At 49.5% G+C, this 24,675-nt stretch overlaps 1 protein-coding gene across 3 annotated transcripts; it reads right to left on the bottom strand.

The window, feature by feature from the left end:
- Positions 1-356: 356 nt before the first annotated feature.
- Positions 357-23,119, bottom strand: SLC4A2 (solute carrier family 4 member 2). Of its 3 annotated transcripts, XM_036760190.1 has the most exons (23): positions 22,957-23,119; positions 20,029-20,155; positions 17,885-18,062; positions 17,411-17,649; positions 17,161-17,279; positions 14,105-14,328; positions 13,708-13,850; positions 13,124-13,304; positions 10,685-10,820; positions 10,217-10,382; positions 9,394-9,508; positions 7,900-8,084; positions 7,359-7,584; positions 6,743-6,958; positions 6,478-6,626; positions 5,953-6,147; positions 3,829-4,077; positions 3,594-3,683; positions 3,180-3,346; positions 2,311-2,564; positions 2,032-2,201; positions 1,584-1,757; positions 357-1,403 (listed from the first exon to the last, which is right to left on the bottom strand). In XM_036760190.1, exons 2-23 carry the CDS (start codon positions 20,089-20,091, stop codon positions 1,323-1,325), a joined length of 3,720 nt encoding a protein of 1,239 aa, XP_036616085.1. In that variant the 5' UTR covers positions 20,092-20,155; positions 22,957-23,119; the 3' UTR covers positions 357-1,322. The 3 variants fall into 3 exon arrangements, with proteins under 3 accessions (XP_036616085.1, XP_036616087.1, XP_036616086.1); XM_036760192.1 differs by lacking the exons at positions 20,029-20,155; positions 22,957-23,119 and adding an exon at positions 18,561-19,273; XM_036760191.1 differs by lacking the exons at positions 20,029-20,155; positions 22,957-23,119 and adding an exon at positions 19,217-19,259.
- Between the last annotated feature and the right edge of the window lie 1,556 nt (positions 23,120-24,675).

Genomic DNA, 24,675 nt, shown 5'->3' on the forward strand with positions numbered 1-24,675 from the left:
CAGGATGGTGCCTAGATCTTCTGATCGCAGGGAAAAGGCCAGGGGTGAGGGCACACATGGCAATAAATTATAATTTCTTGGTGTCTTGGGCATGTCCCCATTCCAATTTCCCCATAGGCCTTGAGAAGGCAGTATCATCTGTCCCTGTTTGCCATCTATATACATATGGATCTCAGGATACCATGGTGGTTCCCACTCCCTAAAAACATCAAGTATCTATCTTTCTCTGGTACGCAAATTCCAGGTGGGCATAGGAAGCTGGCTTTTAATCAAGATAAGGTAACAGAAAGGGGAGATGTTTGGTATTGGGTAAGGACCAGTCATAATGTTATATCAAAAGGCAGAAGAGTTTCAAATATGTTTAGGCCCGTCATTTTATTCTATCAGATGTCAGATTTTTATGCCTATAAAGAACCTGTAGTCCAACCTTTTTACTTAACAGAAGAGGAAAGAGACTCAGACATTAAAATGATTTGCCTAAGCATACATGGCCAATACTTGAAGCCCTGTCTCTTGAATCCAAGGTTCTTTCCACTCTCAGTATACTTTTCCCCCTTTCCATACTCATAAGGAAAACAGTGGCTCAAAGTCATGAGCAGTGGCTGACAGAAAGGAGATCCTGACAGGATTATGATGGTGCCACCAGACTATAGTGAACAGGCAAAGGAATTCTTAGGCACTGGGCTGAGTATAGGGATCCAGAGATGAGAATCAGGTTTTGTTTTTTTAGTTATGGTATCTGGGGAACAAAAGCAATATTGATGGTGTATGGGGAGGATGGTGGGGATTCTGCCCCAGGGATCGAGTTTTTCACACATCCCCTTTTTGCCTATAAAATATTTCACCCAATTCCTCATACTCCTGTCTAAACAACCAGGTGTATAATGCCTAAAACAAGGAACATCAGCCTCTGTCCCTTTCTCTAACAGCTGTCCAGATGTGGACATGGAATCTCTGCAAAGGCTGCCTTTGGTCCATAAAGTAGAGGGACACTCCTGCTTTGGCGTATGAAACCACCTACCCCCTTTGGAGAATGAATAAGGTACCATTTCTCTGTGGTTTAGCTCCTCATTATTAAAAGTCATTCCTGTATGATTTCTGAGATCCTGTCCTCTCTTCCATCATTCTTCCCCTTCCCCCAGTGAAGCATGGAGCCGGGGGAATTGGGGGCGGGGGGAGGAAGGGAGGGGCAAAGCACTTTACTGCCAGGGGAGGACTTTAAATTATTCACTTAAATAAAAACGAGGGGTAGGGGAATAGAGGACCCATCCTCCCTAACAAGGCCCCTGATCCTTCTGTCGATCTGTCCCTCAGTCTTGTCCCTACACCGGCATGGGCATCTCATTATACTCATCCACGCCCTCCCTCTCATCCAACACTGGCTCGGCTTCATTAGCATCCAGCTGTGGAAAAGAGAAATCAAGGTCAGGGAAAGGTAAACCTATTCAAAGTAGAAATTTTTCCACAATTCAGTTGTGACAGGACATGGCAAAGTTAAAAAAAGAAGGCTAGAGACTTGAGAGTTGATTAGTCTTGTGGAAAGGTGAAGGAATTAGGGACTGAGGTTGGGAAGTGGGTCTTACCCATTTCATCTCTTGCTCTGTGAAGATTCGTGTGAGCAGAACCATACGGAGCGGTACCGTGAGGATGAGGATGAAAGGGAAGGCAAGAGAGGCAGCTGTGGACATGACCGCCCAGAGCAGGGCCAAGCACAGGAGCTGCAAGGCTGTGAACAAGTGCATTCGAAGGGTCCGAACCTGTGGAGAATGAGAGAAGGTTGAGCAGATTTAGAACAAAAGTCTCCCTGCATTCAGAGATAGACTCTTCTACTCATCTGCTAGGGTGCCTGACAAGCCATTACTACTGGGAAACCAAAGCTCAGTAGTGACTCGATACCAGCTGATAATAACTAATAATGAGGACAGGCAAGACTGACTTTTTATTGTGACACCAAGATGATGGAATAGTGGCTGTAAAAGCCCTGAAGGAAAAAAGTAGATGGAAATGGGGCCAGAAGGGGAGGGGGCCCACCTTCTTGACATAGGTGACATCAGGGTGGTGCTTGGGTGGCATAAGCAGCAAGTGTAGCCGTTCATAGAACTGGATGCCGTTTAGGGAGGTCACACCCATATACAAGAAGATCCCAAAAAGCACGGCCAAGGGGATCTGGCGCAGCAGGTCCCCAATCACCATGGAGAGGCCTGTAGGAGGAGAAAGGAGAACATAGAGGGAAAGGGCTCACAACAGCCCCCCACATCCCTGGAAGGTGCTGAGTCTCCGGAAACTAAAGCCATGAAAGATGAAACATACCCACGAGCACAGCCACTAGTAGCCCCGTCACCCTCTGCTCCTTGACTTCCTGGATCTTGGGCTTGTCTCCTGGTGCCACAGCTTTGCTCATGACAGTAAGTGCATTAGCATGTGTGACAGAGCGGACGGTAGCAGCAGCCAGCCAGGGCAGACCAAAGAGGGCGCAGAGACCTCCCATGCCCACAATCAGCAGTAGATCCAGGTGAAAGCCAGAGCCTTTCTGTAGCATGCGTTCCTTCTTGGAGATGATCAGCCTAGAGGAGTGGAAAAGAGAAGAGTCACTTACTACGTACTGTCCCTCATGTCTGATAGGGAACCTGGGTCCTAGATCCTAGCTACCCGGTGTCTCTTCATCTCTCATTCCACCATCTAATCACCTACCCTGGGGCTCATTCTTCCTTCAAAATAACTGATAAGCTTGTTCTTTTCAGTTTTTAGTATGAACATCCTCCTAGTCCAGGGTACTCTCAGGCAGGCCTAGGTTACCACAACAGTCTCCTAGGTGATTTCCCTGCTCCTTTCTCTTTGTTCTTCCAAATCTGTCCTGTACAATGGTGCCCTTAGCAGTACGTGGACAAGTAACTTATCTGGTAAGGGTTGGACTGGATTGCTTGTAAAGTTCTTTCTAGCTGCTTCCTTGACATTTTTGACATTATGTCACAACCTCCGCACTAACACCTTCAGTGATTCCCTAGTGACCAGTGAATCAAGTTCAAAGTCATTGGTCTGGTAATTAGGGCTTCCATAATTTGGCTTCAGTCTAACTGTTGAACCTTATGTGCTACCCTCCATGGACTCTGCTCCTATCAGACCTATCCCCAGTTGCTCAGGTACATCTTCTCATATGAATCCCCCAAATTCAGACTCACGTTGTGATCTGAGTCTCCATGAAGATGAGGATGAAGACAAGGATGGCAGGCAGAAAGCTGGCAATCATCATCCAAACCGGAAAGTCCCCATTTTTGCCCAGAGGATGGATTATCCAGCCTCGTTTCTCAGGGGCTGTCACTGAGAACCCACTGGGCACACTCAGCTTCTGCAAAGGCAGAGGTCAAGGGCCGTGAGGAGTTTGGAAGAGATCGACAAACAACAACAGTCTGCTGTGCTCAAAGGTAAGTTAGCAGTAAGCGGAAATAATCAGTTCAAGAGAAATAGGTTGTGTGGAGGTCATAGGGCAAGGGAAACCACAGATCTCAGATTGGAGAAATGACCTTCAATCTCCAGACACTTCTAGTGGTGAGTCTGGATGTGTGCACATTCATCTCCATTCATCTCCTTCTCACCTGGGTGTAGGTGTCTTCAACACTGTAATCCACCAGCACCATGATGAGAATTGCAATGGGAACACCAAAGTCTCCAATCACTCTTCGGATCTGGATGGAGAACAGTGTAGACTCAGAAAACATTAAAAAAAAAATCTCCACTTAATGTGCCTCTAGAAAGAGGCAATCTTGGGAGATGAGAATATTAAGTTCCTGGACTTTACCCACCACATCTCCAATGCACAGAGACACATACCCTCCCCGGGAAGAATCTGCTGTTCTTGAACTTTCGAAGGAAGAAGGCAATGAAAAAGGTCCCAGCCATGAGCACGAGGGACAGCAGAGCTGTATTGGGCTGACCCTTAGGTCTCTGTGCCTCCTTCTCACTAGGTGCACTCCCATTTGTCAGCACCATCATTGCTTCTGTCCATGTTTTATTCTCGACCTCTACTGGCTCAGAGCCATTGGAGATAATGCAGCCATGGAGTGGGTGTTCCTGGAAGATCTGGGAAGAAGGAAGGAGGGAAAAAAACTTAATCAAACCACCCACAGTTGTTTACTGAATACCTACACCTTTCCCTACCCTCCAGGACAGATTGGTTAGGGGAGATAACACACACTGGGCAAACAGAAAGCAGAGGACAGATTATGATCAACAGAAGAATGGGGAGAGTCAATTAACAGTGATGGAAGGTCAAGAAGGGCAGAGATGAGTCTGAACCAAAGTTGTTCAAAGGCTTCCTGGAAGAAATGGGACTTAGAACACTCCAACATCAAGAAGTGCTTACTAGATTTAGGATGCTAGGGTTAGGGGAACTTAGGGGTACCACAGATAACATGGTCCTTCCTCTCACAGAGAGTACACTGACTAGTAGGAAAAAAAGAGAAAATTTTGAGTGCATAAAAGATATACAAAGTATTGCGAAAAAATTAAGAGGGAGATCATTTTTGGGTAGGGCAGAAGGCTCAAATCAGAAGTTTTATGAAAATGACATCCTCAAGGACAGATAGGCCTGAAGAAAGGAGAGAAAGGAAAACTTCCAAATGAGGGATCCGGTGGGCTTAAGGTCTCTGGAGCTATCTTTTAGGTCTGCCAAAATCAACATTTCCTCCTGGTTTCCAACCCCTGTTGCGGCTTTGCTTCCTTCCCTACCCAGCCTTAACCCAACAATCAGCCATTTCAATCTCATTCTTTGCTCCACCCTTTGAATCCCCTGCCTCTGTTTTCCTGTTAAGTCTCCTGCGCTATTAACAATCAACCTCCAGGATCACCTGCACCATTCACCTTCTCTGCTCCTCCTCCTACCTGTGCCCACTTGGCCCACTAGGAATTCGTGCTGTCTGAAGATGCACAGCCACTCAAAATCAGTTATCTCTTACCCACTTCCCTTCCCATTAACCACAGCCACTCACAACTTCCACCCTCTTCCAAACCAGACTACACATCCTACCCACTGTTGTGTAGCATAAATCACTGAAGCTATCTACGAAATCCACCGGCCTTTATGCAGTCATCACTCTCCTTGACTTCGGCAGTGTCTGACCCTGTTAAACATTCCTTGCTTCTTAATAGTCTCTCTTGCCCCGGCATCCATGACAATGAATTCTCCTGGTTCTCCCCGCTTGCTCCTTTCTGTGCCCAGGCTTTGTCCCCATCCCTCTTCTCTCTTTACATCATCGTTAGCTATACGTTATCATGCCTTTAATTATTACCTCTGTACTGATGCCTTCCAAGTCTATCTCCAGGCCCAATTTCCCCTCAAACCTCCAGTACTGTATTTCCAATTGCCTGTACATCTTCGCCTTGCCATTAACCTCAAACTCAAAATCTCCAAAATTGAACTCATTCTTGTACCCGCCATGATCCCAGTCTCCCAGGTTCCTCTTCCCTCATTCTTGTCCCTACATTCATCTAAGTAGCAAGCACACTTGATTAAAACTGCAGTCTCTCTATACCTTTCTATCCATTTTCACCATCCAGGTCCAAGTCCTCCTTACCCATTGTCTGAACTATTTATCAGAACCTCATAACTTGCCTGACACCAGTGTCTCTGGTCTCTCATCCACCCTTCACATGTGCCAATGGAATCCTCCTGATGCAAAAGTCTGACTATTTCACTTCCTTGCTCAAAAACCTTTAGTGGCTTCCTGCAAAAACCTTCCTTGGCTTGCCATCTTGGCTCCAGCCTACCTTTTCAGCATTACTAGATACTATTCCCTTTGATAAAGGTTGCAGCCATCCTTTCCAGGTATTCATGCAGGGCACCAACTTCCAGAGATTGGGGGACCAAGACACATAGGGAGTAGATAGATCTCCATGGGGAGCCAGCCCCTTCTCACTAACTGAAAGAGATTCCCACTGAAAAAGGGAGCTACTCACCTTGATCAGCTTGAAGAAGGTCTCATAGATGAAAATGAGGGAGATGAGGAAGGCAAAGATCTCCTGGGTGAACCGGGAGACAAAGCGGACGAGGAAGCTGCCCTCTAGTGCCACCATCAGCAGAGCCAGGAGCACCAGCCAAAACCCGATCCACACTCGGCCCACCAAGTACTCCAGGCCATTGGAGCTGCAAAACTGAGCCAGGGAGAAGGGAAGAGACTGTAGCTCAAGTCAAGGCCAGGGAAGCCATGAAGGAGAGAGCTCCTCTTGTCCCCTGGGATAGAAATGCAGGCCTCATTCCCAATATTCTGCAGATTCAGGGACAGTAAGTGACTTGCCCAGGGCCACCCAGCTTTAAGGGTCTGCGGCAGAATTCCAGTCTAGGTCTTTTTCATTCCAGGTCCAGCCTTCATATCCATTATGTCACAGAAAGCAGGCAAGTAATCAGTACCTCATAGTGAACCTCTAAAGCCTTGTTTCTACACACCCCTGCTACTACCCTCGATAGCCTATAATCAGCCTTACCGAGAAGAATGCTTCCTCAAAGACCAGCAGGGGTCCCGAAAAGCCAATGATGAGCAAGGGCTGGGCACCCAGCAGGCAGAAGATCACACCCTGGAGAGCTGTGGCCATGATCAGCTCAGACACACCGATGAGACCCTCCGTCTTCTCTCCTGAGATGGAGACATGCAAGTGCTAAGGATCCTCCCAAATCCCCATCATGATTAAAGTCTAGGGATTCTACTTTCTGAATCCCTTCTGGCACCACTGCCCTCAATCCCCAACTTACCAAGTAGCCCCCCAAAGGTGATGGCAGGTGACAGGGCAGCAAAATAGATGAAGATGACAGCTGCCAAACACTGAGGGTCCAGTGCATCTCGGAAGTCACTCAGGTAGTGAGGATAACGGCGCCGCACATCCCGGATCAGTCCTCCAAAGGGCCGGCCCGTGCGCCGAAGAGGATCATCATCTACTCCCCCTGATGCTTCTGCCATCTGTAGGAGCGCTACAGTCCCGGCCTCCGTCAGGAACAACCTCCCTTCCACCTGAATCCCCCAGACTCCTTCTGGTCACCCACAGATTCCCTATTCTGATGCAGAAACCTTTAAACTCTATAAAAGCCTAACCTGTTTCCCTTAGAATACACCTTTCCCCCAGCATCCTGTCCACCTTGTCCTCTAGAATCTAGGTATTCCCTTTCTGAAACATATCCCCAAACATCTGCATAAGAACTCTGCCCTTCCCTAAATCCACACTTCAGTCATATCCTCCCCACTTTTCAGAAACGTTCCCCACTTGGCCACAACCTTATACCCACCCTAAAACTGCTCAGACCCTTGCGTACCCAACCAGAGATCCCCTCACAGGCATTTCTCCCATCTCCCCTCCCAGAACAGCCCCCATACCCTTGTCCTGAGGGGATTTGGGCTCCAGCCCAGCACCCGTGGGCAACAGCCGCCCCTGCTCCTCACGCTTCTTAAGCATCTGTCGCTGGAAGTGGGCAACAGATCGGAGGAGCTCTTCACCCTGCACCTCTGACGGTGGGAGCACCACGCTGCAGTCCAAGAAGGCATTGATGGCCGTCAGCAGATCTTCCCTCTCATCCGCCAGGTAGGCTGCCTCGTGGAATTGCTGCCAGAAGAGGGGAGGGTATGGCCATAGAGAGAAAACCAGAGCATCAGTACACCACCAGCCATTTGTTAGACAGCTGCTGTGTATGGAGCTCTGTTAGGCATAAGGGCAGGACCGATGAACCCTTCCAGTGTAATCAGTCAACGAGCACAAAGGAGCAAGGACAAAGCCAACCTTGTTGGATTGTCAGCTCCCTGAGCACAGCATTTATGTCTGATTCCCTCAGTTGTTCCCAGTTAAATGACCTCTTGGGGTCAGAGGTTGACCTGTAAATGCTGTATTGTGGGGGGGAAGGGGAGGATGGGGTAGGCTGACCTTGTCCGACATGAGGGTGGAGATAGAACGGCCAATCTCATGGTAGTCCATGTTTGCACTGCTCGGGCCCAGCAGCAAGAAAAGGAAGCGCACAGGCACAGGCACCTCAAGTACGGCGTCCAGCTCAGCTGCCTCCCGCAGCCTCACAAAGGCCATGGTGGGACGGGACAGGAACTCAACGCAGCCTGACGAGAAGAGGGGACAGTGGGGAGAATCAGTCACATGGTTCATGGATTTGAAGGAAGCAGGGCAAGTTCCCCCATTAGTCTGGAGATGGGAGGGGAAAGAAAGGATACCATGCTCATCGGGAAGGACATGAGGAATAAGTCCCCAGAGATAAGGACAAGAAGTCCTCAGTTCATGGGGTGGACAAAATGATGACACTAACAGAGTACTCCAATTTATACAAGTAGTGACTACAGGCATCATCATTCTTGTTTTACACACGAGGAGACTGATGTTCAGAGACATCCAGTGGTTTACTGAGCAGCTGGGACTTCTAGTCTCCAAGTTCAGGATTAAGTGTGTGTGATTACCTGGGGTGGAGAGGGCATAAAGTGGGGGTTGGGAAAGGAGGGGTGAGACCATGAAGGGCAGAAGGGAAGGAAGAGCGGCTCGAGGGAGAAGCCTGAGGAAGGATGTATTTGCCTAGCATACGTGAAAGGGGGCGATCAAAAAAAAAAGGGGGGTGGGGAGAAAGTCCTATTTGTCAAGGGTATTTATAGCAGCTCTTTTTGTGGTGGCTAAGAATTGGAGAACTGAACAGGTTGTGGCATATTATTGTAATGGAATACTATTATGCTATAAGAAATGACAAGCAGGATGAATTCAGAAAAACCTAGAAAGACATACATGAACTGATGCAGAATGAAGTGAGCAGAACCAGGAGAACATTGCATAGTGACAACAATACTGGATGATGAACTACTGTGAATAACTTAGCTATTCTCAGCAATACAATAATCCAAGACAATCCCAAAGGACACATGATGAAAAAATGCCATTTGCCCCCAGAGAAAGAACTGATGGAGTCTGAATACAGACCAAAGCATACTATTTTTCATTTTTTTTTGTCTGAGTTTTCTTCCACAAAATGACCAATATGGAAATGTCTTATATGATTGCACATGTATAACTTAGATTGCTTACCATCTCAGGGAGGGAGAATTTGGAACACAAAATTTTTTTTAAAAAATTAAGTCTTTTTACATATAATTGGGGGAAAATATTTTTAAAAGTGGAAGGGGGGTTCTGTGTCAGTATTCAGAAGCATAGATAGGGACTAGGAACCATATCTAGTTTAAGAAGGGCACAGAAGTTACCAAAAGGAGAAGCAGATGCAGAGGAGGGACACCCCCAAATAGCCTATTCCTCAAACCGTCCACTCTACCTAAATCACAACCCCCCCCCCCTCCCCCCCCCCCCCCCCCCCCCCCCCCCCCCCCCCCCCCCGCCGTTAGCCACCCTCCCTAACCAAGCTTGAACCCCTCATACCCACGAGCACCACAGTGGCCTCTGCATTCTCAGGAATTTTTTCCAGCAGCTTCAGCTCATGCTTGGACTTGGATCGAGTAATGCCTGCAGGAGGGGCAGCAGGAGGAAGCTCCCGCTGGGGTGGAGGAAGAAAGAGAGGGACAACTTAGTCTATCTACCTCCCCCACATCACCACCTGCCAAAACTCATTGTCCTTCCCTTCTATCTTAAGACAAAGGCATTCTCACAACATTCCTTCAAAGTAAGGAGATGTGTAGCTGTCCCTGTCTGATGGATAAGGAAACTGAGACCCAGAAGTGGTTGCTGCTATTATTAATAACTAAAATAATTGCCAACATGTTCTCATTGATATAGTTGAGGTTCATAAAACACTTCTCAACAATCCTGTGACATGAGTCATGTATTACTACCTCCCTTTGACAGATAAGGAAACTGATAACAAGATTAAATGACTCATCCCAAGTGAAGAGACACAGCAGGGACCAGACAGCTACGTGGCTCAGGGGATGAAGCACTGCTGTTGGGAGTCAGAAGGGTCTGAATCCAAATCCTTCCTCTAAGGTTTACAAGATGTGTGATGATGGGCAAGTCAGTTAATGGCTCTGTGCCTCAATGTCCTCAACCAGAAAATGGAGATAATCCTACCACATTCTTCATAGGGTTGAGAATCAAATGGGATGGACAGATGTAAAGGGCTCTGCCAGTGTTAAAGTGCTGTAGAGAGGCTAGCTATTACTGTTATTAGAACACAGGTCTCCCAACTCCTTTCCTCTTCCCTTGTCCTCTCATCGATGTCAACTCAGTCTTCCAGGACTTTCCTCACCTCTTTCTCTACCTCCAGGCGGGTCTCAGGAACTCCCCCAATCAGAGGCTCAGTGACATGGGGGTCACTCTCAGCCCCCTGGCCATGGTGATGCCCAAGCAGGGACCCCAGGGAGCCAGCAGAAATATTCCGGGGAAAGGAGAAATCTTTCTCATCACTTGGATGGCTGATAGGGAGAGAAGGAAAGAGATAAGGAAACCTAGGAGGTTGTGGATGGGGAAGGACAAAGGGGAAGAGGAAGGGGAGAAACCTTGGCAAGGATGACTACATAGAAGAGAACATTTTCTGTTCAGTGTGTGGATCCTTGGGTTTCAGGAGCATGTCTCAACAATGGACACTGGTGAGAGGAATGGATTTTTTGGGGGCTGGGGACAGGAATCAGAAGGATCCTCACTGGAAAAGGGGGTAGGGGAAGGAGTGCCTTTATGACTTGGGGGCAGGGGAGAGTTTTATCTCAGAACTGCTTACCTGTGTTTCAGCAGCAGAGCCCGAAGCACATTTGCTCGGTCCTCAGCCTTGATCTGGTCAGAGATGACCATTTGTTCTACCACCTGGTGTGCCACCCCTGGCAGTGTCTGCTGATCCAAGTCTAGGAGAACAGCCCCTGGAAGAGTGAAAAAGGTAAGATGGGGACACTGTACTAAAACAAAAGCCCTCCAACCTTCACTCTGAGCCTACTTTCTTTGGTTGTTTCTCTGTATTACCATTGTATTCTGCCCATTTCACTTGGTATTAATTCACAGAAGTCCCCCCAAGTTTTCTCTGAAGCTGTCCATTTAATTTTCTCCAAGTACAATAATATTCCACTACATTCACATATCACAATTTCAGTTATTCTCTGATAGGAGAACATCCCCTTAGTTTCCAACCTTTGGGTCCCACAAAAAGAGCTGCTATAAATATCTCAGTTCATGTTAAGTCCTCTTCCTTTATCTGGTTTCTTTGGGAGTATAGGCCTAATAGTGATTTAGCTGGGTCAAAGGGGATGCACAACATGGTACATTTTGGGGCCTAATTCCAAACTGCTTTCCAGAATGGCTAGACCAATTTCTAACTCCACCAACAGTGTATTAGTATACTTGCTTTCTCAGAACCCCTCAAATATGTCATTTTGTCATCATTGCCAGTCTGATGTGCATAAGGTGGAACCTCAAGTTTAATTTGCATTTTTCTAATTATTAGATGAATAACAAAGTATTTTCATATTATTGACACCTAGGATTTCTTTCTTTCAAACACGCCTGTTTATATTCATGGCCATTTATCCATTGGAGGAATGGCACTGTTTTATAAATTTAAATCAGTTCTTTATAAATCTCAGATATGAGACCTTTGTCAAAGATATTTGCTGCAAAGATTTTTTTCCCCCAGTTTCCCGTTTCCTTTCTAAATTTGTCATCCTGTGTGATCCTCTCTATTATCTGTTTAGTCATAAACTCTTCCCTATTCATAGATCAGAAAGGTAATTTCTTTCTTCTTCCCCTAATTTATGATGTGACCTTTTATATTTAGGTCACACAACCATCCCTTTGGAGTTTATTTTGGTATTTGGTATGAGGTGTTGATCTAAGCCTACTTTCTGCTAGACTGTTATAGTGAGACCTTCCCCCAATAACAGAGTTGGATTTATCAAAAGCCATTCTATTGTTTGTTTACTTCTATTCTACTGATCAACTTTTTTTAAAAAACCAGTACCACATCATTTCAATGATGACTGCTTTGTCGTAATTTGAGACCCCCTTCTTCTCACTTTAGATTCTTTACCTTTTATTCCTCCATGGTTTTTTCTAGCTCTGTAAAATATTCTTTTGGCCATTTTATTGGTATAGCACTGAAGGGAGATTTAGGTGGTATTATAATTTTTATTATATTGGATTGACCTACTTATTCATCGACAATTAATGTTTCTCAAATCATTTAGGTCTTTTATTTCCCCAAAGAGCATTTATTTTGTTGTTAGATTCATATTAGTTCCTTCTAGTCTTTGTAGATATGCTCCCAAAGATTTTATTGCTTCTAGTTATTCTGAATGGAACTTTTTTCTCCCAGCTCTTTCTGCTGGGTTTTGTTGATAATCTAAAGGAATACCGATGACTTATTTATATACTTCAACTTTTTCAAAGTTACCTTCTCAATTTTTTAGTTGACTCTCTAGGGTTCTCCATCTGTTTAATTTGCATCAATCTTAACAGGCTTAGTTACCTGGTTTCCAAGCCCAAAGCAAATTAGATGCAGCAAATTAGAAAGCGGACTCACTGGTAAAGACAAGCACCCTGACAGCAGCAAGGACAGCCAACAACCCAAAAGTCCAGGCGTCTGGAGCCATTTAGCGTAGAGTAGGGCTAAGCAGTCCCAGATTATAACACAGAATTACAAATGTTCATGATTATGATTGAGTTAGCAAGAAAATGTTAAATTATGTTTGGTATCCTCCATTGAAGAAGGGAGGGGGAGTATGTACTCCAGTTCTGAAAAAAAATCTCCATTAAAATGGCTAAATACAGTCTTTGTTGCTTAAAGCCTTAAAGCTTCATTTATCTAGAAACTTCACTGATGTAGAAGCAGCCTGTTCCATGACAGTGTCAGATAAGTGAGGTGTTACTGTATCATTAGTATTCCCTACCCAGAACCAAACAAATAGGAATGCATGAAAACCAGAAGAATCTACAAATGGACATGATGACATCAGAGTACACGTCATAACACAGAGATGTCTCATGCTCCCCTGGCATATAGAACTCCAAAGTTATCTAGTGACATTTGGCATTATGGGCGGGGGTTGGGGGTGGGGGGTAATGCACAAATTACAAAGATTGGAAGGGAGGGATCGTGGATATTAAGTGAAAACTGGGCCAGAAGTACCATAGCGTACCTACAAGACTGAAGCTGGAAAAACAAGTAAGTTACCATGAGCCAGGGTTCTCCGAAGTTCTAGTAGGCTTCTGAAAGAAAGTGAAGCCACATGGGGCTTTCCCCATCTGTCAGTCTCCTCCTCCACATCCTCCTCAAACTTGATCCAGCGAGCTGTCTCCCTCCACTGAGGCTCCTGGTTTTTGTCCAGCAAGAGCTCATTCAGCTCCACAAACACCTGGGAGCAAGCAATAACGGAGAGGTGATTTTGTGTATGGGGCTTGTTGGGGGGTGAGGATGGGAAGAGTCAGGTGGTATGGGGTTGAGAGGCCTGCTGGTCCTGTTTGCCTTTGTGTTGGGGGTGGAAAGAAAACTAGATTGGGACACCTGTGTCCTGCGGTCACCAAGCAGACATGTTCTTGGACTAATCAAAGGATTCCCTGTCCCTCGGTTTTCTCATTGTCACCTAAGAAAAAGTGCCACCTGCCCTACTTATTGACACTAGTTAGGTAGCTGTGAGGACCAGATGAGCACAAAAGTGGGTATGCTTTGAAAAATTAAACCTGTAAAGAATTATTTTGCTGAGGGGCTGTGGCTCTGGTGGGGTAAAGATCAGACAGATTTGAGTCAGGGTGTGTTACCTCATGGGGCTGGTGAGGAGGGCGGGGTCGAGTACGTGGTGTAGGGCCAGGCTCTCTCCCCTCTCTGCCCCCCTGCACGGGTCCCTTGGCATTCTTCCTCACTAGATGACGCCGAACACCTGGGACATCCTCAAACCGGTGACCTGTGAGGAATGAAGATTGGGGGTAGATATGTATGGAAACAATTGACAAGGGGTGTGTGTGTGTGGTGGGAGGGGTGGGGGAGGGTGTTTGAAGGTTCAAGGATAAGAGAGAAAAGATGGTTTATTCTACTCCTCCTTCTTCCACCTTCCTCCACCTTCCACACTCTAGACCCTAGCCCTTTGTTTCCTAGTGGGTTTCTCTAGACTTTGTATCTATGAAGCCCTCCCTATTACCAACTGACTAGAGTTCTCACTTTTCATGAGGTCCAGGTCAGCAGTACCCAGGGTCTGGGCTTCACTCTCATCTGTAGGCACCCGGGGCAGCAAAGCCTGCTCAGCCCCTGTCATGCTCCCAATTCTGCGCCGCTCCTGCAGGTTGTAGCTTCGGTGCCCAGGTTGGGCCTTAGCAGGAGGACGACCTGAGGCTCCTCCATCCTCTCCTCCTACAGCACCTCCGGATGCTTCTGCTGCTGGAGCCCTGAGACAAATAAACAATGTGTAAGCCACCCCTCTACCTTCATGGCCATAGATACTCTGGTCTTGGGACAAAGGAAGCAGACAGGTGACAAAGAACAAGAGGCAGCTATATTACTTCCAACCATTGCAGACATGGGACAAAGTCAGTGTCTACCTGTACCAGCCCCTCTATCCTAAAACATGGTAAATTAGCACAGCAGCTTAATCCCAATCCAAATATTACCCTGGGCCTGTTTTATCTGAAATTCTACAATCTGGCCCTACTCTACCTGTCCCAAGCTTCCCCTACTACTCCCTTGACTGTAATTCCAAATGTTACCTTTGTTCCTACAAAGGTGCCTTTGCTAAAGCTGTTTCCTTTTTCTGAGGAGCCTTCCCAACCTGCTAAGGTATTCTTAAGGGCCTAGCTATAAAAGAATGTTTGCAAAGCCCTTTACGGATCTCATTTTATCCTTAAGGTACCCTGAGGAGGGAGACTGAGGCAGAGAGAGGCTTTGTGACTCACCCTGGGTCACACAGTTAGTAAAAGTTATTTGAAGCAGCATTTGAACTTAGGTATTGGGGATTAGTAAGGCCTCCTTTGCTCATTCGAGCCAACCCATACATATCTCCCTTCTCCAAATTCCTATCTATAGCTTTGTAGTCTATAACAGAGAATACATGTTCTGGGACTTTAATGAGGCAGGTAGGTGCAGCCTGAGCACTAAACTTGGAATCAGGAAAAATGATTCAGTTTTGGCCTCAGTCACTTAGCTGTGTAGCCCAGGGGAAGCCATGTCACCTTTCTCAGCTTGTTTCCTTATCTATAAAATGGAGTTGATAATCTCACCTACCTCATGTGAGGGATCAAATAAGATAATGTATGTAAGGCACTTGGCAAACTCCCTGAGAAGACACATAGCAGTCTCCTACTTCCTTACTCTGGATATTACAAACACAAAAAACAAGAACTGGAATCATCTAAACTACTTCTGGTTAGTTTGTTCCACATTCAATAAATACAGCTTTCCACTACATATGTGCTTCCTATTTCACATTAGTCACCGCCCCAGACTGGGGGCAGGGCCATGGAATGAGTCACCCAGGGCTCACTGCCGTACCCTGAGTTTGAACCATTTTCCTCTAACCACACAGGGCCCATGGTAGTTATGCATTCAACTTTGCCCACAGTGATTGTCCTGTTTCAGTCATGCTACAAGATACACCCATTCCTGCTCTCACCGTCCACACCAGACCCTCTAGAATCCATACCGAGCCATGCCCCCAATCCCTGGAAGTTACATCCATACACCTGTCCTGTGGCTGAGGCCTCTCGGTGGCTTGAGTGAACCGATTTTACCTAACCCATGGTACCTAGTCTGTCCTAAATCAAAGGAGAAGACCAGCTCCCCATCTGCCCTATTGCTAAGTCACTCCACCACCACCTCTTTCTCTGGACACAATAATTAAACCCATATTTACCATTGCTTCTAGAAAGGACATGTCAAATCACTGTTCTATGGACTATTTCAACATCCCTGCGATCCCTCAGACCAGCAACCAGTGGGGGTGGGGGGGGGGGAACCTACTAAACCCTATCTACATAAGGATCCCTGTGGGCTGCATCACTGACTTGGGAAATCATGATCTATGTTATATTATGTTTTTATTCATTTTCTTAAATATTTTCCAATTGCATTTTAATCTGATTCCAGCCCTGCTGGGAAGCGCTGCTGGCTTCTTGTTTGCCACCTCTGCCTCAGACCAAAATTTCATCTCCCCCCTGCCCCAGTCCCTTCCCGTGGTCCGTCCTCATTAGAACATAAGCTCCCTGAAGGCAAACTACCTCACTTTTATTTCTAGGGCTTAGTGTACTTACTGCTTGGAACACAGTAAGAGTTTAATAAAAACTTTTTTTATTCCTTCTTTTAAATTCTCTCAATGTCAACAGCAGGAAGCAAATATATATGAACTTAAGTTTTTTTTTTTTAAAAGCTCATCAGTTCCTTCTAGGAAGCCCTCCCTGATTGATCCCACCTCACTCCATCCAATCAACAAATGTAACACCACACCGTGGGTGTGACAAAACATGGCTAAGACAAACCTCCTATGTTGATGAAGCTTACCGCTTGGTAGAGGAGATTTTTAAATACTTATAGCACAAGGTACAACATTAATTCAATAGAACTAAACAGATAGTTTAAAAATACATACAATGCACTGTTTGGGAACACTGGGAAAAATGAGTCACTGCCCTCAGTGAGTTTATAATCTGCTGGGATACAACATGTAATTCGGAAAAAGAATAGATCTGGACAAAATGTTCTCTCTAGGAAAATTTGAAGAGGGGAAAATCATTTTCAGCTGGGGGAGTGGAAAGAGGGCAGCCAGAGAAAGCTGGAGGTACAAAGTAGTAGTTGCAGTAGTTGAGAGGAGGGAGCTTTAAGGCTGAGTAAAGTTAAAGTTGGGGGTGATGGGGAGGACTTCTGAGTCTCTACCTCTCTGGGGGGGTAGGAGCAGAGCAGTAGCTCAGAGTTTTGGCCAGAGAAGGTGCTTAACTGATGCTTAAAGAGTGAATGGCTTTTTGAAGGGATAAGGGAGAAAGCTCGGGGTGTGGTCAGGCCTTAGAGAATTCAACTACTTGTTCCCCTAAGGTGATTAACTTTTACTTGGTTTTACAAGGGTTGGAATGTTGCTTTTACTGGGCCAAACATTTCCAAGCAGTGTCCCTAATTAGAAGGTAAGTTGCCAAAGGGTAGATCTCTGACTTATCTTAAGTCCCTCAAACAACCTCTGTATTTTTTGAGAGCAGTCCAGGTTTTTTAAATGCCTCAGCTGGGGAGATACCACTTACCCAGGCTGGGCCCCTTTGGGGGCTCTGGGGCTTGTTTCCTGGTGGGAGGGTTGTGGGGGGGAAGAAGGAACAGGTCCCTCTGGTTTTCTCTCAGTGCTATCGTCCTCCTGGAGGAAGAACTAAAACAGCAAACAAGGTAAGAGGAGCTTTTCACATTCACCTCCTCTCCGACTCCCCTCCCACCCTCACCCTCACCCTCACCAAGGGGTTTCCCAAAGTGGGGGGAGGTGCAGCTTGGGCTCCCACTTACCTGGACAGAAGTAGTAGAGCTCGGAGACAGCTGGGGAGCAGTTCGACTACTCTCCACTTCACTGACCTCATCTTCGTCTTCCTCACCCTCTTCAATGGTGGGGGTTTCTCCTGTGGGGGAGGCTCCTGGACGTTTTCTCTGTTTTCTGCCAGGACCCTGGGTGTTCTTTCTACGTCGTGCATCCGGAGGCAGGTGGGTGGACAGTGGGTGATGGATATGGTGGGAAGACTGGCGGTGGTCTGGCGGAGCATGGGAAACTGTTAGAGGGGGTGCCACAAGCCCCTTCCCTAGCCTCTTGGTGTCTCCCCTCCCCTCTTCCCTCCAAAGCCTTTACTTAGACACTCCAGCTCCCTTGGGGCCCCTCTCATTCTAGCCGCTCCCCCCCCCTCCCCGGGACTCCCACATGCCCCCCCATCCTATTCTGGCTCTGCCTCCTCCCCCCGCACCTGCCCTTCTCAGGCCCCGCCCCCTCACACTCAAAGTCTTCCTCCCCATAGCTCCGGCCCGGCTCGTCCCCGCTGCGGGATCCTGCCTCTTGCAGAATCTCATCAAAGCGCTCCAGGCCCAAAGTGCGGTGCAGTTCGTCGTCTTCCTGTTCGGCGAACGGAGGGCACCCGGGGCCCGCGTGGGGGCCTGAACCCTCTGGCTCAGGCTGTGGAGGGTGGGGAGGAGAGGAGATGGAGCCTCAGGGGTCCCGGGTTTTCACCCCACCCCCGATCCCTGCTTCTGTAGCCACCTTCTCCCTCCAATCATGCCCCCCAAGTGCCCCAGCTCTGCCTATTTCCTGCCCTTCTGTGCCGGGACCACGCCCACAAGGGCACTTCTGTACTAGGGTCATTTCTGTAATGTGGAAAAATCACTGCTCTGACTCCAAAGAGGAATGCGTCCCTTCCCACGATCCGGATGCTCAGAGGCATCATTTGGGCGTTTCTCATACTGGATAATGAAGACTTTCCCTCCCGGCTCCAGGGGCTGACTGCAGCACAGCCCCACTAGGAACTTCAGCACCCCACAAAGCCAGCCACCTAGACCGAAACCCAGCCGGGTGCGGAAGGGGGTACGGGGATGGGCAAGGGGCTGGGGTACCCGCTTCCGACCCAGGGAGCCCCACTGCCCCCACCCCCGCGGTCGCCGCCCCGTTCCCCCCCACCTGAGTCATCCTGCAGGAAGGAGAGCAGCAGCAGTGAGAGCAGCAGCCGGCGGGGCTGCGGCGAGGGAAGGTTGTGCCCCACGCCGGGAGCGGGCAGCCGAGCCGAGCCGGAGCCGGACTAAATCTGGCCGCGAGTCTAGTAACCCAGTCCCTGTCCCCTCGTGCCAGAGCCGTCCCCTGCTCCAGCCATCACCAAATATTTGCTCAGGAGCCTCAGGCCCTGAAGGGCATCAGAACCTCCAAGGGCGAGAGGGGGTGGGTCCCCCCCACCTTGATGGTGCCAGCTAGTCAGTGACCAAGAAAGGGCAGGGGAGGGGGGAGCGTAGAGAGCTGAATAGGGGTGGGAGGGTATTTCAGGGGTGCCAGTTCCTCAGGGAGGACGGAACCTGCCCAGCTCATTTTAGCAGCTCTAACTCAGCTCTCCCGTTCCCACAAAGCTCTCGCACCACCCCCATACTAAGGGGGGGGGGTAGGGAAAGCAGGAGGTGAGTATGGAAAAGAGGATGGGGGGGGGGGGACCAGGAAGATGTTGGAGAGGGAAGCCGGCACGCACGGTAGGTGGAATGAGAGCAGTGAGAAGGTAGCAAGGGGGAAGGAAAGGAGAGTAGGTGGAGGAAGGGGAGAGGAGGGAGGGGGTTTTCGCCGACCCCTCGCACCTGAGGCCGCAGGAGGAAGTCCATGGCTGGCGGGGGGTGTAGTGAGGAGGGAGGGGGAAGGGGACCGGCCCGCGCACCTTCCTGGTCATGTGTCTGACGGGGCCTAAGTGACCAATAACTGGGCTAAGGCAGCGGGGCTCGGGGTTAATGATTTCCCCCGGGAGAAAGAGGGGGGCCACGTGGGGCAACAGCCACATGGAGAAGGGGCGGGGCCTAAAACATCAGGGACAGAAGGCGGGGCAGACAGGCTGAAGCTACACCCTCCGGGTGGGGTGGGAGGGACGTGAGATGCCACTTAGCAGATACTGGGTCCAGAGAGAGAGATTGAGTGAGAGAGAGAAGGGAACATTTCTTGGGGGGTGGGAGGGGGAGGAAATAAGGAGTTTAAATGCGACTCCGCCCCAGACCCTCCTCTCTCTCGGAGTACAACCATCTATTTCCTTCCCACTACAAACACACTCCAACGAAAAGGCAGGAAACCTCCAACAATCTCGTGCCCTTCACTCCTAGCCACCACCAACACGCCCAAACCCTTCCCCAGTCTCCTAGATCTCCTAACAATCCCTTCCATCTCAATCGACCACAAATTGGCTGCCAGCCCCAGTTAGCTCAGCCACCCTCCTCCCCCGAGGAACCGCCCAGGACTCCTGGAGGTATCAGGACAGGAGAGGGTTTCGGTTATGTGATGGAAATTGGGTTGTAAGTGTGAGCACTGAGGAGTTTTATGAACCAGAGGGAGGTCTGGGATGTGGGTGGTAGGACAAATAAGGGTTAGGGACCTTTGGGGTCCTGGGTGTTAAGGTAGCACTTACCGTTCTGAAGGGGCCAGGACCTGGGCCGGTGCCCAGGGCAGGACGTCTGGGGGTGCTGCTCATTGCCAAGGTGTTAGCCCTTCTCACTGTCCCTGCAACTCCCAGGACAACTTGAGGGCAGCATACCCTTAGGCATTAGAAAAACATGGTCAGCGACAAGAGACTGAGAAACAAAGGCAAAGACAATCAATGAGTCCGTGCCCAAAGATTTATTCAACACCTACTAAGTGCAAAGTACTGAGAGCATCGAGCTCTCTAGGAGAGGGGGGGAAATGTTAGGAGACGGCGAGTGAGAAATGCAGACGCACAGGGGCAGAAGGGGTACGGAGCCGAGTACCATTCCTTTCACCTACAAATACACACAGAGAGTAATCACCTTTCGTGTCATCTTACACAAGGACAACAATATAGATGGGAGAGGGGGAAACAACAGGAACAGGAAAGAGATGAAAAGAAATGGAGGGGCAGAAGGAAGGAGAGCCCTTTCTAAGGTCAAAAACGAGAGGGACTGAAAGACTGATTAAAGCCAAGGTGACTAAGGCGAAAAGAGCAGAGGAGATCGACAATGAAACAGAAAAAAAGGCTGCTTAGGAGAGGGACCAAGGCCGGCTAAAGAAGGGGTTGTGGGTGACAAAGAGACTAAGAGAGGAAGGGAGCAAGAGAAGGAAGGAGAGATGGAGAAGACAAAGCCTGGTGACCCTAGTAACAAACAGAGACAGAGCACAGTGGAGAAGCCTGTGGAGAGAAGAGTCATAGAGATGGAGTGAGAGAAAGAGATTGTGACAGAGAAATGGCAGGGATAGAGAGACATATAGCAAGAGGAGAGAGAGGAGATGAAAACTGAACTCTTTTCAGGAAGAGAACTAGACAGAAAGACAGGGACGCTGGAGATATCGGGAGGGGTCCTAACCCAGGGCCCGCCCTACCCCCTTCATCCTCACCCCCTCCCCTTTGGCAAAGAGCACCCCGGTAGAAACCCGAGAGGGGAGGGAAGTGGGGGGACGGTGGAGGAGGAGCTGAAGCCTTGTCTCTGAACTCACCCAGCGGGAGCGGAGGGAGGGAACCGGGCTGCCGGGGTTGAGTTTTATGCTGGGGGGGATGGGCACGTGACACGATTGGGAGGTGGGGTGGGAGGTCTCCGGTTGGCCCTCACACCTACTGGAGGCTTTAGCTCCTTGGACACGGAGACCCTAGGTGATGGGAGGAGCCGATCCTCCTTCCCCCTCCACCCCTCCCGGTTTGGGAAAATCTGAACCTCAGGGCTGGAACCTGCCCGTGACCATGACTGGTTTAGGTCTGGTGGGGGGAAAGGGCAGGTCGGGAGGACTGAGGTCTCTGAAGAGCTGCAGCTCTTTGAAAAGCTAATTGGGGCCGACGAGGCGGGGTAGGGGTAGAGGAGAGCCTATACAAATATGCTGAGGATGGAGTGGGGTGTCTCTTAGGGTTTAAAATGGAGACGAGAAGAGGGACGAGGAAGGGGAAAGAGAATCTGTGGATTCTGGGGTGGATCAGTGTAGATTTCAGGGAAGGGGAAAAGAGAGGGGAGGTCATTGTGAAGGGGCCTGTCCATTGGGGTGAAAAGGTACAGGTCTCAGGGTCAACTCTGGGAGCCTAGGGCTGAACATTCCTGGCCCTAGCTTCAACTCAGCTGACCGTCTTCCCCCCACCCGCCCCAGCCCGGCCCTCAGCCAAGGCACGTCCCTCCCCAGGCTGCACCCCCCCCATGGGGGGCTGGGGGAAGTCCCGAGTGAGGAAGAGTTATGTGTGTGTGTGTGTGGGGGGGAATCTCTGTACAGGGCTTCTACAGGTGGTCCTACTCTCTTCGTTCCATACTTACATGACTAGGCCCTCATTTTGCCCCTTTTTCTAATCTCATCACCCCCTCCTCCACCCTTCCACCCCCCGCCCCCCTACTCTGGGCTTGAGCACAAAGCAGCTTCTGTCCCGGGCCGATAATCCGGGGTGGGGGCACATTCCCGGGACCGGCCCCGACCAGCCCCTGGGGATTAACATCTCTCCCCACACCGAGGCTGACGGGATTAGCCGACACCCCGGGACCCCCTCTTCGGCTTTATTCCCTGCCCCCACAAACTGAATGCACACATTCCACACCCTTCCACTGCTGGGCGGTAAGAGAAGGGGGCAGGGTGGCAGCTGGACGCCTGGAAGGGGTAGCGACCCCTCCCCCTCATCCCAGCTATCTAAAACTGACAGCCCCCTGGAACCCTAAACTTCCAAGGTCTAGTTCTTGCCTTAGGGTTAGTCCTCACTCAATCCTACCCTTCAGCTGCCCGGTAGGCTTGACCCTGTGTCCTGGATTGACCCGTCTCCCTACCAACTTCGGCTCCGCTTCTTATGAAGCAGATGGAGGGGCGTCCCGGCAGGGGGCCCCGGGAAGTTGAGTCTCTACAAGACTGCTGGGGGACTGAGAGGGCGTGAAGTCACGGAGGGACCAGAGAAGGATGGAGGGGTAGACAGAGAAGGGAGGGTAGGCAGAGATCGGGGGGGGAGGGTAGGCAAAGGGGGCGGGGAATCCAGAGACCCCAGCAGGGGAGCCGGGGTTGGAGATCTTGCAGAGCTCAGCTGGATACCGCGCCTGACTGCAGGGCCCACTTTGATAGCAGGAAGCATAGCACCCCCGTTCTGTAGAACCCCCAAGAAGTGGACCTGGGCCGGACGTACACTTCCGACCAGTTTCCCCATCCCGCCTCCGCCTTGCCCGCCTCCCCATCCTTCCCTGGGTCATTTGTCTCCCAGCACCCCCACCCCCACCCCCCGCGTCCCCGCCTCCACTTCGGGTCTCCGGGTCCCTTCGCTCCTTCCTTCTTTCCCTTCCTCTCCTCAACGCCCCAGGCCTCCCCAGCCTCCTTCCCCTCGACCCGGTCCCCCCCACTCTCCCCCTCCCGCCCTCCCTCCTCCCCTGCTCACCCGTTTGCTCCAAGCTCCGCTCCCCGGGGATCCCGGGGGTCTTGCTCTCTTCCTGGGCGCCCGCGCGCGCGCTCCCGGCAGCTTCCCCTTGCCCACCCCGGGGCGCGCCCCCGCCGCTCCGAACTTCTCCCAACTCAACTTTCCCCCGCGCCGCAAGCAGGCCGGCCCCTTGCGTGCGCGCCCCCTCCGTATCGTGCGCGGCGCCGCCGGGGGTGTGTATGTGTAAAACGGGGGCGGGGGGCGGTGTGTTAGAAACCGGGAGCAGAAGATGGGCATGGGGGAGGGGGAGGAGGAGAGGGAGGGGTAGCAGGAGGGGGAAGGGAGGGGGGCGCGCTTCCAGGCACAGCCCGGCACTGGCTGCTTCGGGCGGGGCTGCGGGAACTCCCCCCTCCATCCTTGCCGGCCTAGCCACGGAAAGATGGTGCAGGCCACCCCCTGGGACTTCCCTGGAGTTAGGATGTCAGCCACCCACTGGACGCTGACTCTTGACCTGGTGACTCCAACTTTGGGGCGCGTGGAGTTGGAGGGTTTTAACTTTATACGGGGGCTTAAGGCAGAGAAACTGAGGCACAGGAAAGGCACAACTGACCCCCAAATCTGAATCTGAGATTGTTTCCTAGCCCCTCCAAAATTACCCCCCTTTCCTCAAGGAGAGACCTTATCTAGCTCAGGATCTCCCTCCTCCATGAAGTCTCCCCTGAATTCCCAGGAGCCCAAAGTAATAATTTCTCTCTTGTGAATTCTTGCAACACTTTGTACGGCTCCTAATCACTTATCATACTCTAATTTGTACCGTGGTTCTTTTTGCAGGTCTTATCTCCTCAAATGAATTGCAAACTTCTGGAGGAAAGAATAACTGTGCCTCCTACATCTTTATATCTCCCAGGGCAGCAGAACACGCAGCATACATTTAGAACAAAAGTTTGTCGAAGTTTTGTTGAGCTAAGAGACCCCCTGGAGAAGGTCTCTAAGGCGGAGCAGAGACAGGCAAAGGATCTGCTGCCAGCACTTGATCAGGAAATAGGAAAGTTAGAATCAGAGCTGGAGGGAAACTTAGAGGTCATCAAATCCAATAGCCCTTTTTCTGGTTGTTTGTTTTGAAATATTACCATATTTTTATTTATACTCTTTAGATTTTATCCTTCTACCCTTCCCTCCCCAGAGAGCCATCTCTAATAACTTTTCACCAAGATTTTGAAAAGAGAAAAAAGTAATTCAGTAAATTGAAGTCCATACATCCACTGTGTTAGATAGTATATGCAACATTCCACATCCATAGTACCCTACTTCTGCAAAGAAGCAATCTTCTTATAGATGAGGTAACTAGAACCACAGAGTTGAAGTGGCTTGTTTGGACAGCTAGCTGAGATTTCAAAGTTACGGTTTCTGACTCCAAATGTACTTCTCCTGGCACTCTACACAAATGGCAACCCACTCTGGTATCCTTGCCAAGAAATCCTCAAATGAGGTCACGAAGAGTCGGACAAGGCTACTGCTGGTAGCCTTTGTGGGTCATTAACTACTAGTTAACTCTGCCTCTTCAGCATCTCTTCTAATGGCTAGTATCACTGGTGAACATTTGTACTATTCAAACTTTTCACATATGTAACTTACCAGCTATTTTGCATACTCATTAAGGGAAGAGCTGTCATTTGCTTCTGTCTTGTATCCTCAACAAGGCCCAGCATAGTGCTTCGCACATAGTTGATATTTGAATCA

This window comes from Trichosurus vulpecula, chromosome 5, assembly GCF_011100635.1.
Source record: "Trichosurus vulpecula isolate mTriVul1 chromosome 5, mTriVul1.pri, whole genome shotgun sequence".
Classification (NCBI taxonomy): Eukaryota; Metazoa; Chordata; class Mammalia; order Diprotodontia; family Phalangeridae; genus Trichosurus; species Trichosurus vulpecula.

What these genes read in the sequence shown, in the direction of transcription:
- SLC4A2 (XM_036760190.1), bottom strand. Translation starts at nt 20,091, where the DNA reads ATGAGCAGCACCCCCAGACGTCCTGCCCTGGGCACCGGCCCAGGTCCT. An exon ending in TGGGGAGGAAGACTTTGAGT is followed by an intron (nt 17,650 to 17,884) that starts GTGAGGGGGCGG and finishes ATGCTCCGCCAG; the next exon opens with ACCACCGCCAGTCTTCCCAC. An exon ending in GCCTGGAGGTAGAGAAAGAG is followed by an intron (nt 9,509 to 10,216) that starts GTGAGGAAAGTC and finishes CCTCCACCCCAG; the next exon opens with CGGGAGCTTCCTCCTGCTGC.